Below are 13,633 nucleotides of genomic sequence, written 5' to 3'. Positions count from 1 at the left end.
TCCTTTTATTTGGAACCCTTTAAAATAATTTTCTATACAATCATTTGAACTACATACATAGATATAAACCAATTGTATTGGTTATGAAATATTAAAATGATGAATTGATATTTTTCTAGTCAAGTTTCTTTATCCTTTTTTGTACATAGCTATTAGACTAAAAAAATGACTAGGAGTTATAGATCTAAAGAACCCCATAGCCTTTCTCAGATGAAAATAAAACATGTCATGACCTCATACTTATTAAAAATTAACACATTGTCTTTTCCACATTTATTTTTATAATTGGGAAAGGGTATTCGTCCTAACAAATGAAGGCTACATAATTGAGAATATTTGCCTGACTAAGGATTTCATGTTTGGTCGGTCACCTTCCTGTGAGGCGTGAGCCTGTATTTTAAGAATAAGGTCAACATTATCAACATATTCAGTAAATCTGAAAAGGCCAAACATTTATGAGGGATGCTTATGCGTTTGTGGTGATTAGTTAACAAATTTAAGCCAGTTATTAAAAGATGCTAAAATATCCTGAACCCCTTTCTGCTTTCTTTCCAACTTCACCTTCTTCTGTTCTCTTATTTTACTTATTTAGCTATTAAAATCTTTCTGGCCCCTGTGTAGTGAAGGCTTATATTTATTTCAGATTCCTTCTCTTCAAATAAGTCATTTTTTGTTCTTTTCTGCATACACTCATTACTACTGTATTAATGAAATTTCAACTTTTTGTGATTATACTTTAGGGATAGAGTCACTCAGGTACATTTATCTCTTGATGTCTGGCATGGTGCCGTTTGCACATACCTGGTAGCAACACAGCTCAGAGAACTGTGTGTGTGTGTGTGTGTGTGTGTGTGTGTGTGTGTGTGTGTGTGTGTGTGTGTGTGTGTGTGTGCGCGCGCGTGTGCGTGTGTGTGTGTGTATGAGTCAAGATGCTTGGTGCGGCCTTTGACAAAGTCCAGCAGTCTATCACTGCAGTCAGGAGCTTATGAACACAGACCTTACTCAGTTCTTCTGTTTTGCAATCATATAAAAATTGTTTTTAAACCATCCTAGAAGTAGCCCATGGATATGCACTGCCATAGGCACAGTCGCAGTGGGAGCTGATCCACATATTCTGGAAATCACAAACTGCCTTGGTCAGGAGCTCAGATTCTAAGCTTTAACAGCAGGAGGAAGAAAACACGAGGTATGCTTTGATCCTGCTGACAAAATGAGGTATTCGTACAAGATGCGACTGTCAAAATAGTTTACTTCACAGCAAAGAGATTCTTTGAAGAAGTATGCTCAAAGTGAAGCATGTACTTATTTTATTTGCAAACAAAAATAAATCTTTTTATACTCACAGGTGGAAAATCGAACTCTAGAAGCTCCTCCTGAAGGAACAGTAAATGTGTCTGTCAAAACAGAAGGATCCCAAAAGGCCCATGTGAGATGGGAAGCACCTTTTCACCCCAATGGACAATTAACGTACTCAGTCCTTTTTACTGGCGCTTTCTATGCTGACCAAGGTAACTTGTTTGTCATTTTTAAACTTTCATAAACATTAGAAAACAATGTATTTTCTTTTGAATTTTTTTCTTTTAGCCACAGATTTTAATTTCTTTTTCTTTCCTAAAAATAACCTATATTGACAAACCAATTCAGCCATGCTTATTTTGGGGTCCCCAGCACAGCTGTAAAAGCTTCATCTGATGAGTTGCAGGAAGGGCAAACTCTCCACACCCACGCCTGATCTACTCAGCTCCGGGGAGGTGGGAGGCAGCACTCCATGTTTTAACAAACCCTTTAGGTGGCTCTGAAGGTCACTCAACTTCGAGAAAGATTGGCCTAGTATAGATTCTATATTCTTTTCCCCTTGCTTAGTAAATGGTGAAAACCTAAACGATTATTCCTGCAAAGAGTTGAGTTTTAATTTTGCAGTCCATCTTCAGCGAACTCTTTTTGTGTGATCATGTTAACATTTCTAAAGTAACTTAGGAATGCTGGTGTGTGTTCCAGTCAATTCACTGGACTTGGGTTACACTGTATAGGCTTCCTTGAAAGTATTATCAGAAACGATCTGATTCAATAAGTTAAGTTAGGGCTGGTTAGGTATGATGCTCACATGAAACAACCCTCACCATAGAAAAAAACGCAGCTTTGTATTTTACTGGAAAGCTAATTTTTGTTTTATCCAGTGTTTACTTTTATCATTTCCACGAGTGGCCTATTTTTAAAGGAGGTGTTTTCAACATTTCTTGTTCCGTTAGTAGCAAATATGCAATAACGTTGATATGGTCACATATAGTATTAACAGGAAAATGATTTTCCTCAGACTTTAAAATGTTTCTTTTTCTAAAATTTTTATTTTATACTGTGGTTTAGTTGAGTAACAATGTTGTGTTAGTTTCAGGTGTACAGCAAAGTGATTCATTTATACATATCCATGTGTCTATTCTTTTTCAAATTCTTTTCCCATTTAGGTTATTACAGAGTATTGAGCAGAGTTCTCTGTGCTGTACAGTAGGTCCTTGTTGATTATCTGTTTAAATATAGTAGTGCATATATGTCAATCCCAAATTCCCACTTGATCCCTCCCCGCGCCCCACCTTTCTGGTTCTGCATCATCTACAGCTATTTGTAGGACTTAATAACATCCTCAAAGTGGAAAGCAGGTGAGGAAAGAGGAAAACAGACTTTGCTGAATTTGAGGAGGGCATTCTTATTTGTGTTCTGTGTTGGTACAGCGAGTTGAGTGCGTGTCAGTGTCTGAGTTGATCCCATCAAAGATCGGTGTGTCCCTCTTTTATGCAATCAGGGCTTTGATGTATTCTGCGGTGAAGCACTTGTGAGATTATGAGGTGAAGGAGTGATGATCGATTTGAAAAAAAAGCAGCAACATTTAGGCCAGACCCGTGACAGCCCAGCTATTTCCGCCAAGGCAGCTGGGTGAATAATGTAAGAGCCATATTCCCCCTTGTGTTTAATCTTGCATTGTTTTTGCAGAGAAAATTTCTGCTTGCCTTCTAAGTCATGTCATCTTCGGTTGTCATCCCGTCTCTCAAACCATCAAAACGGTATTAAATGTTGCAAAGCTGCGCAGCAAGAGAACTTTCAAAAGTCAGAACCCATTTGCAGAGCAGCCCTTGTAGAAAATGTATTCTGTTCTCGGCAGAATTTTCCTTCAGTTCTTTCCACTGAGAAGTTTACTGATTTCTCCCAGTGGAATCTGCTGGAATTTATCGGTTCATGGTTGGCAGTCACAGATTAAGGTAAATGTCGATCCGTAATGACCCTCTACATGTTAGTATTGCAGTAAAGCTGGGCTTTTATGTCAAAGATATCGGAGAGGGAGCTATTACACATGACAGGGGTGATCAAGGGACTCCAGACCAAGGCAAGCATTATTAAATATTGACTAGTTCTGTGATTTATGTCGAGCTGGAGGGAAAAAGTGACTTTTTAACCATTATATATTCTTCAGCAACGAAAACCAGCCATTTATCTCCTGCTGGTAATAAAGAACAGAGTGCCTGCATATTTTAGTGGAGGGAAAACCTGGTCTTACAAATGAGATGAACTCCTCCATGATAACATTTCAGTTTGTTAATTGCCAAAAGCAAAACAGACAAATTGGAAGCAATTACAAGATTTGACTTCAAGAGTTTTGCAGTGTGCGTTCAACTCTAGGGTTGAAAGGGGGTGAGGTTGGAAGCCAAAGGATCATCTCAGGATGGGCCCCAGGAAATTCCTTTCGTAGGTTCACTGTCACTGGAACTCTGATGTCCAGTGTTAAGTAAAAGGCTTTCAAATATTGTCTTGTCCGGACACCCATCAACAGCTCGGTGACCTGTACACTGAGGGTAGGGAGATCTGCATGGCTCTACAAGAAACGAATTAAACATTAATTCCTCAAACTTATTTAAGATATCATCTGTTCACAAGATTTATACAAAGCTTATTGAATTGTCTAACGGCTAATTGGTTATTTCCTTGACATAATGAACAACTATATTTCATCCTTTTCTGTGATGGCTACTGAAGAGGTGGTGGTTAGAATGTACAAGACAGGAGAATCCAGCCGTAGGAAGCAAGCCTAGCTTAGGAATAAATGCGCCTGCAGCCAGGTCACTGTTCTGTAGGGCAGGATATGAGCTGTCTCTGTAAGACGCTCATGCCGGACCCCATCGTACATGTCAGTTTAGACCCTAAACTACATACTTTACAAAGTCAACATTAGGGGGCTTCCCTGGTGACGCAGTGGTTGGGAGTCTGCCTGCCGATGCAGGGGACGCGGGTTCGTGCCCCGGTCCGGGAGGATCCCACGTGCCGTGGAGCGGCTGGGCCCGTGAGCCGTGGCCGCTGAGCCTGCGCGTCCGGAGCCTGTGCTCCGCAACGGGAGAGGCCACAATGGTGAGAGTACCCCGTACCGGAAAAAAAAAAAAACCAACAAAACAAAGTCAACATTAGATTTTGTAACAACAAATGAGGCAGCACATATCAAAGTGTGATTCCTTAAAAGGTATTTACTTGTGACCAGGTATTACATTCTCATGAATCAATATTTAAAAGACAGGAAAATAATAAGCAGTTAAAAGTGCCCAAACTTTTCTGTAGTTTCAAAGGAAACCAAAGTCCTCCATTTCTTATATCCTAATAGAAATATTTTATGTATGTACAAGCAAATATATGTATTTCCCCCTTTTCAAATGTATCTGCCACGCATACATTTTACACAAATGTTACCAAATTGTACACACTGTGTACAAAAAAATGTACTTTTTTTTATCACAACAATTGTAGACACCTTGTCACATGAGTAACCAGAGAATGTCCTCAGTGTTTATACACCTTCATAGTATTCAGTTGTATAGATTAAGCCATCACTGGTTTAACCAGTCCGCTATTGATGGGCATTTAAGTTATTTCCAATCTTTTGCCATTTCAAAGAATGCCTTAATGAATAAAGATATAGATATGCCTTTTCACACTTTGGCAGCATGTTAGTCTGATAAATTGCTTGAAATGATTTTTGGAACTTTGTAAGATATTGCCAACCTTCAGTCCACAGAGGCCATACAATCTGTGCTCTCATGGGAGTGTTATAGTGTGCCTGTGTGTCTACAACCCTGTCATCTGAGCACATGGCAAATTGATTATATTAAAAATGATGGCAGATAGGATCTTGAGTATGCATTTCTCTTATTAGTTTCAACTTATTTTCATATGTCTAAAATCGGTTTGTATTTCTTTCTCTGTGAATTCTCTGTTTGTGTCATTTGCCCATATTTTAACCAAACTTAAAGAACTCTTAAGTATTAACAAAATCTGTTATGGTGAGTAGCAATATTTTTCCCTCTCCTCAACGGTTTTTTTTTTCCTAGCACTTTAATGCTTCTTAAAAATACATTTATATTCAATCAATTCAGAATTTATACAAATAAGTAATCTATGGATCAAACCTTTTTTCTCAGAAAATATTTTACTATCTCAAACCATTTATTAAATAAACCAGATTCTTTCCCACTGGTTTAGGTTGCTGTCTTTAAAAAGTCTTAAATTTCTGCATTTATTTATAAATATATTTGGACAGATCTTTACCTTAATTTACATTATTATGGTAATTTATTAAAGCTCTAGAATATTTTTTAATTCCTAATAAATGAGGACTAATCTACCTCATTATTTTTATTGTATAGAATTCACCTACTTATTTTCCTTATTTATTTTCTTTCAAGCAATATTGGTAACTTGCTACTTCCCCGCAGAAGTCCCGATGCTATTTATATAAGGATGGGATCGAATTTATAAGTTAACTTAGGTAGAATTAATATCTCTGTGATATTGAGCTTCTCTAATCAATAATATGATTATTATTATTTCTATCTGTCTTCTCTGTCTCTCACAAGACGTTAAAGTTTTCTTCATATAGATTTGTTCATTTTTGTTTAGTTTATTCATTGATATTTTGTAAATATAAATAATTTTATATAATTATAAATTATATTATATCTGTTAATAATTAAGTAACTTAAAAGAGCTAAGTTTTGAATAATACATAGAGTCCACTCTCAGATACCTGTCTTCAGAAAGCCATACTTTCACACTTCTATATCTATTGGATGATCTAACCACAATAAGCATCTATGGCTTTTTTGATACTAGGATTTGTTGTAATTTTCTCAAAAGCACAGACATTTTACCAGGGAGAACATGATAACCTGATTAATTAGACTGTCAAGTAGTTTTTAGTAAACCAGACCTGAGGTGTATAAAATGGCACCAAAGATTGGACCTGCAGGGTCTCTGAGCCCATAGAATTGGCAAACAAATAGAGAAGATAAGACAGGGAAACCTAGCAGGGTCATTCTCAAGTGTGTGAGGCTAGAGAGAAACCAGAGACCAGGGAAACCAAGTGGAACAGAGCTAACTGGGGGTAGATTTTGGAAACAGTGGCCCTTACTCTTTGCTTCAGTGATGGGTTAGAATAACCTGAGTGTGAAAACACACAGAGGGAATGACAGAGCGGGCACAAACAAATGTGCATGGCAAAAATTAACAGATTGCCCAACCCACAGTGGGAGATATGAGAACATATTTTCTGCTTTTTCTTAATGTCTACCATAAAAGTAAGGATGAGCACTTCCTTCTGTGGGATTCTGCCTGATTTGAAGCATTCATTTAATTATGAGGAACATATGACACAAATTAGCTTTTTCTCGCAGCTGAAAATGCCACTTACTGACCTGGAATAAGTGCTGTGCTCTATGGCTCTCCAAAGCCTTCCACTCACCTTGCACAGGTGAACGGCCAGCTCCCCAGGATCAGTTTACAACATCGCCAAGATTCTTTTCTCTTCATGTACATGAATTAACTAACACATTTAATGGTAAGTGATAGGTTTCTAAAACTTCCTTATGAAACATATTGAGTGTGTGGGTTTTTTAAATAAAAGAAATGTGTAAAGTTAGGAATTAAAAACTAAAATAACTGACAGCATAGTAGTAAAAAACATGGCTTATGTGAAACTGGTTTTAAAATTATAAATCTCTTATCTCACTGGTAGGTGAAAGTAATATGTGATGAGAATTTATGGTTGTATAATTCTTTTATTAGGTTTCAAAAATATTTTCAACTCAGAGTATTATGAAACCATCTAATTGTCACAAAGGAATGTAGAGAATAATATTATTAAGAGAAAAAGAAAATCTTCTGAGGTCCTATCGAATATTTTCACAAATGCCAGGCTCTTCACTACTAAACCAGATTCTTTAGATGCTTTACACAGATCCTCTTCTTAGTAGACAAGACCACGTCCTGCTTTTTTTCTTAAGCAGTTACTGCAGAGTCCTATGCGAATAGTTTGAGTCTTCATTTTGCTTCCTTTTGAATGAGTCGGGAAGTGATCTTCCTTGCTGGATAACCTGACAGATTGTTTTGTGTCTGAGTTTCTCAGGCAAAGCACCAGGGTGTGCTAATTGCCAAGTCCTTTGTGCACTGTTAATTCTCACCTGCTCTGAAAAATTGGATTGCAGCTTAGTTTTCATCTTTAAATGCCTTTCTCTTAATCCCCTATTTTGTGTTATGGCACAGAATAAAGATGTGCCTTTGAGAAAGAGAGAAATGTGGATTACTGAGAAAAGAAAGACAAGAAAATGATCCTTCAGCATTTGCAAAGGGAAATATCATTTTAGTTTTAATAAAAAGCAATTTAATAAATTCATCATGGCAAAATGGAGTCCTTTTATAGAAACCTGAAAATTCTTTTTCCTGAACATAGAAAGATGAAAGGAATAGATTTTAGGAGGATTTTTTCCCAGTGTGGATACCTTCAACCAGGAATGAATCTTTAAAAAGGAAAAGTGAAAGGAAAGGAGAGGGAAGGGAAGGAAAAGGGAAAAAGAAAGGAAGGAAGGAAGGGAGGGAGGGAAGAAGGGGAGAGCAAATAACCAAATTAGCATTAATCAGATGCTTTCTTTGCTTGTAAGAACAGGTGGACCTGAAAAAGAATTTGATTAATTTTGAACACTATTTTTAAAAAGGGAAATGTAAATTTGGAAAAAAATATCATATATACATATATATATATGTATGTATATATACACACACATAATAGTTGTTAATTCTGGGTGGCTGTATTAAGAATGGTTTACCTTCCCATTTTTCCTGTTTTAAATACACAGTTTTTAAATATTCTACAACAAATACATATAATTTTTTGCAATAAATTTTTAAGAGAGCTGGTGAAAGCAGACTATTCCAAGGCAGAGTTATTTGGAGTAATCACAGCTGGTTCCGCTTAGAAGGACTAGATCTGAGGGCTGAGTCAGAAGCCCTAAGGTCGAACCCTACAGAAGGATGAAAGGGCATCTTCGTGTAAATTTCAGTGATTATCCGAAAACCCTTTGGGTGGCATGTATAATGTTAAATTTCCCTTCTCATGTTTTGCCTGCGTTTCTCTCTTTGGCAGTAGTTGCCAGTGGTCATCAAACAAACAAAAACCCTGAGGGTATTGCAAAACAAAGAAGGGAACTATGCAGGATTGGTCAGAGAAGCAAGTGAGACTATGTATGACTCAGTTGTTAAGGAGAGTCTTAGGGAAAGAATGAGAAGTGGAAGATTCTCGTTGAAGTTAGAGGACAGGGAACAGGGGCGAAAAATTCTCCCTACAGTGGTCACATCTGGAAGAGGAGTGGGGCGGTTTAAAGAGGGAAGAGGATTTTTCTATGTAGAAAAGATACAGGAGCATAAATATGATTGCCTTCCTCTTTCCTCATTCTATGAGCATCAACTTTTCCTCCTTTGATTAAGTAGCGTCAGTATCTCATTCCAATGTCAGCATCAAGTGTTTGCTCCTTGGCACACGTGCTCATCTAGAGACAAAAGAAAATAAAGGAAAACTGAAACTGCACAAGTGAATTAAGTACTGCCGGGTTTCAACTAGACCAGTGCACATTTTTAACTACCTTAAAATACCAGCACCCGGAATAGGCTTACCGTCTCCAGGAGCTGCTGGTCACCAGAAATAGTGCTTTAGACTGTCAGTAGATTCAAGAACTATTAATCTCTAAAAAAAAAAAAAAAATCTCAAAAAAACACAAAAAAGCAGTCCATCTTTCAAGGTTATCTAGAGAAACTCAGAGACCTTTGCACACAATCTGATTCTCTGGATGCCTTTCCTCTCAGAATAAACTGTGTTTTAGAAAAAGTACAGGAAAAAAAAAAGGAGAGAGAAGCATTTGGTTTTTTTGGGAGGTAAAGAAAATAATTATACATGGGAACCTCTTAGATTTTCAAGGAGTCTGCAGGAAGGCTAATGCTGTTAGGAAAGGGACAGCTTTGTTTTATAGTCCCTGATGTCTGTTTTTCAATGTGGTGGAAAGTGTGCACTTTCAGGGCTGCTCTCGCAAGAAATGCAGTGTATTTGACACGCTTCCCTCTGGGAAAAGCCGCCAGTGGGGGAATTGTTGCAGTGATGCAGTACAGCTTGTAACTTGGAATCCCGTCGAAGAACTTTGTAGTTGCTTGTCAGTCAGTGGGAAGATAAAAGAGGCAGCTTCTTTTCAAGCAATTTGAATTCATTTCTCTGTAATGAGTTAGACGGTCAGGCAGCAGCAGTGAGCTCGCCCGAGATCTTATAAAGTGTATTTCAGGGTGAAGGAGACAGTGATGGAGAAAAGGAAGCATGAAGTCTGCCTTGCAGACGAATCAGCAGAGTAACGTGGCTTGTCGCTGGTCCACTTCTTTTCAGGACTCTTTTGCTGGAATCCCCATATCTTTAGAAGGAAAGGTCAGAGAAAGTCCAGCTCTATCCCAGTTTATTAAATAAAAACCCAATATATGAAAATTAAAACTCAGAGTCTAAAGTAGCAGGCAATAGTATTTCATACACAAATACTCATCAAGCGTAGACATTAAAAGGCATTATACTGTGGGCTGTTTTAGGGTTTTTCCCACATTATACAGTTATTCACCATACAATTTCTTTTAGAGACAGAGAAGAAATTAAATAAGTGTCACGTTAGGGAGTTCTTTTGGTTATAGACAATAATCCTGGACCTCTCTCCCTGACCATACCCGGTGTTTAAAATCAACACAAGAAATATCAGGAATGGTGACTGTGGGAAAAGGTTATGTTCGAAGCAAGTATTAATTTGAAGAGCAATGAGAATATAGAGGAACTAGAGAAAATTACTTTCTCCCTATTTCTTTGGGAAGCAAATTTCTCTTCTGCAAAAAAGAAATTATCATTAATATACTCTTGCCTAAAGTTCCAACGCATTTCTAGGGGTATAAATGCACACAAAAGAAGCACACAGGAAATGAAAACGTTTTACTTGGAATTAAAGTAAATCATTGCTGCCTTGTTGGTGAAAATATGAGTGGACACTAATAAGATATATGTCATTTCAAACACTGGGCGATAGAACATATACCCACTGAATATATTGACACCTCTGATTGTATATCATGTCACGGCCAATAAAACTATAGAAATGTATAATTAGGACACATTCTTCCATGAGAATGGAATTAAGCATTAATTTATCAAACTTACTTAAGAACTCATCTGTTCTCAGCACTCACACAGCCGCTTATTGAATTTGTGTCTCATATCTAATTGGCTATTTTCTTGGCATAAAGAACAAGTGCAGACTCTATGCTGTTGTGTCTTTTGCAGAGACGATGTAATGATGAAATGCAAATTCTAACCCTGGGCTGCACACGGAGTCGGGAGTGCGGCCCACAGAGGCAGGAGAGAGCACCGTGTTTCTGTGTTCTCGTAGCTTAAGTTCATGCTTCAAATTCTGCAGGCCATCTTTGTGCCATTCTACCTCCTCATGAAAGGAGACTGTCAGATGAGGAATATCATCTGCAGATCACTCCCAAATGATTTACCTTTGTCTTTGGAAGACTTTTACATCATTTTTTTTAACAAATCAAATTCCCCTTTTCAGAAGGGGAAGGATTTAAAGCATTTTGAAAAACTCATACCATTTTCAAACTCATACCAGGGCAGACTTGAGGGTTTCTAGTACAGACATGGCAAGGTTCACAGGGGGACGCCAGCCATGGAGCAGATATGTAATAATTTGAATCGATAGCTGTATACCACAAATACACTTGTCAGGCGTTGGGTCTGGTATGCTTTTGTCATGGCAAGGGCTCAATGTTTGCTGAATAAATAGCAATATTAGAGTCAGTCTGCAGATACTTCTTGACTGAAAGTAGAACCATTATACTTAATTATCTGGATTTAGAATAAAGAGGCTTTCAATAGATGTGTCAGCTATGAATTAGTATTAGAGGGAAATGGAAGAGTGGGCTACATAGAGAAATAGGAAAAAATCTAGTCCTTTAGGGCCAGTGTTCTTCCCAACCTCTGCGACACAGTCCTGCAGCAGACGATTTCCTCCTCCGGTTCCTGAGCTGCTCCTGCGGGGGTCTAGGAATGGACCCCTTGGATGATGACAGGGCTTCACCATCCTACAGAGCTACAGGGCTCACAAACCTTACACTTTAGCCCCTTAGAAAATACTATTAGATGAATCTGTTACCGTAATGCCGTATACTAAGAACAGCCCATTGAGAACTAATATTTCCTAACTTTTTGTGAGAAGTTCTTATGATCAATGAGTTACTTCACTCAACTCAAAACACAGAATCTGAGGTTGCTAGCAGACCATTTAAGAAAGCACCATGGTTTTATACAGTTTTCTGAGAATTTGGATTGTTTGTAAATAGGGTTGCAAGGATATCTTATTTTTTATGTGGTCATATACCTTTGGGGAGATATCAGAAGAACTTTTACATCTGAGGAGTGGATATCTGAAATCATAAACTAAAATGTAGCTATTTCTTCATTTGTTCATTAATTTGTTCATGCCACAAACATGTATCTAGTTTTTTTTGTTTGTTTTTTTTTTTTATTCTCTAATAATCTCTGCCTTTTTTTTTTTTTGCGGTATGTGGGCCTCTCACTGTTGTGGCCTCTCCCATTGCGGAGCACAGGCTCCGGATGCGCAGGCTCAGCGGCCATGGCTCACGGGCCCAGCCGCTCCGCGGCATGTGGGATCTTCCCGGACTGGGGCATGAACCCATGTCCCCTGCATCGGCAGGCGGACTCTCAACCACTGCGCCACCAGGGAAGCCCATGTATCTAGTTTTAATGGAGCAAGACAGAAATGATAATAGAGACTAGGGTTATAGTGGTGAATTAAGGTGCATGGCCCTTCACCAAAGGAGCTTGTGGTTTACAACAGGAGATTAACCCAATTGGAAATTGGGTTATTATTATTATTGGAAATTATCCCAATAATCACATAAAAACATAAAATTGCAAACTTTGAAAAGCATCAAAGTAAACATATATATCACTAAGATTGCATAATAGGGACCCTAATATAAATTGGAGGATCAGAGAAGACCTTTTTAACAGATGACATTTAGGATAACATTTGGGCACTAATCCAGAGAAGAATACAGGAAAGAGGACTCCAGAGGGAGTGGCATTTGTGAAGGATGTGAGAAGCATAAAATTTTGGTGTGATTGAGGAAACCAAGGAAGGCCAATATGTCTGGGACAGAGTGGATGAGGAAGAGAATGGCATAAGGTGAGACATAAAAGCTAGACAAGAGCTACCTTAGGAAGAATCCTGTAGGCTACTCAAGGATTTTGGCATGGAACTACAAGGATTGTCTATATTTTTCAGTTGTATAGCAGATGAATATTACTTAAATTTAATAGCGGTAGGCATAGATTAGAACACTTTTTTTCCTGAAATATTTTTGTCAAGATGATATTAATTGTAAATGGGTAATATTTTTACATCTGGCATCCAGTTATTTTCCTATGGAGATCAATATATGTGTATACAAATATGTACGTGTATATATAGTATATTTGAGATCCTACTAAAAACACATCTTATATCCTACTTTACTCATTTAACATTATATCATGAGTATTTCTCGTATCACCCAAAAAGCACTCACAAAATGCATTCTCAATGGATACATAGTATCAGTAGTACGGATATACCAAAATATATTAGCCATCCCTTTATTAGCATTTCATTATTTGGTATTATAATACCAAAACATATTAGGTGTTCCGTTATTGTTGGATGTTTAAATTTATTATTTTTACTATTAGAATATTTTTATTAACATATAACTCGCATATATCATTAATATGTATTATTAAAATTTAAATTAAAGGTTGGAATATTTTTTAAGATTTGATATGCATTGGAAAAATGCTTTCAAGAAAAATCACATCAATTCACATCTCCTAACAGTATACAGATATGTTCATATTTCTGTAATTGTGTTAATTTGATAGATAAAAAGGATAGTTTGCTTTAATCTGCATTTCTTTTATTCTTATTGACATCAGACATTTTCCATAGGCCTATTTTTTTTTTTTCTTCTTATTTGTTCACACACTTTGCCAGAAGATTTTAGAGATTTAAAACTAGGTTTGGGGCTTCCCTGGTGGCGCAGTGGTTGGGAGTCCGCCTGCCGATGCAGGGGTCACGGGTTCGTGCCCCGGTCCGGGAGAATCCCACATGCCGCGGAGCGGCTGGGCCCGTGGGCCATGGCCGCTGGGCCTGCGCTTCCGGAGCCTGTGCTCCGCGGCGGGAGAGGCCAC

The 13,633-nt window shown here is 37.8% G+C and overlaps 1 protein-coding gene across 1 annotated transcript in view; it reads left to right on the top strand.

Moving 5' to 3' along the window:
• The window catches only part of USH2A (usherin), a 774,017-nt gene that overhangs the window by 419,667 nt on the left and 340,717 nt on the right, over nucleotides 1-13,633 (top strand). The window contains exon 36 of the mRNA XM_027122185.1: nucleotides 1,346-1,508. Within this exon, the coding sequence (XP_026977986.1) occupies nucleotides 1,346-1,508 (163 nt within the window). The remainder of the gene's footprint in view (nucleotides 1-1,345; nucleotides 1,509-13,633) is intronic.

Source organism: Aethalodelphis obliquidens, unplaced genomic scaffold, assembly GCF_003676395.1.
Source record: "Aethalodelphis obliquidens isolate GAN/ISIS:26980383/991018 unplaced genomic scaffold, ASM367639v1 scaffold24, whole genome shotgun sequence".
NCBI lineage: Eukaryota > Metazoa > Chordata > Mammalia > Artiodactyla > Delphinidae > Aethalodelphis > Aethalodelphis obliquidens.
The sequence above is the reverse complement of the archived record's forward strand: the minus strand, read 5'-3'. Positions and strand labels throughout refer to the sequence as shown.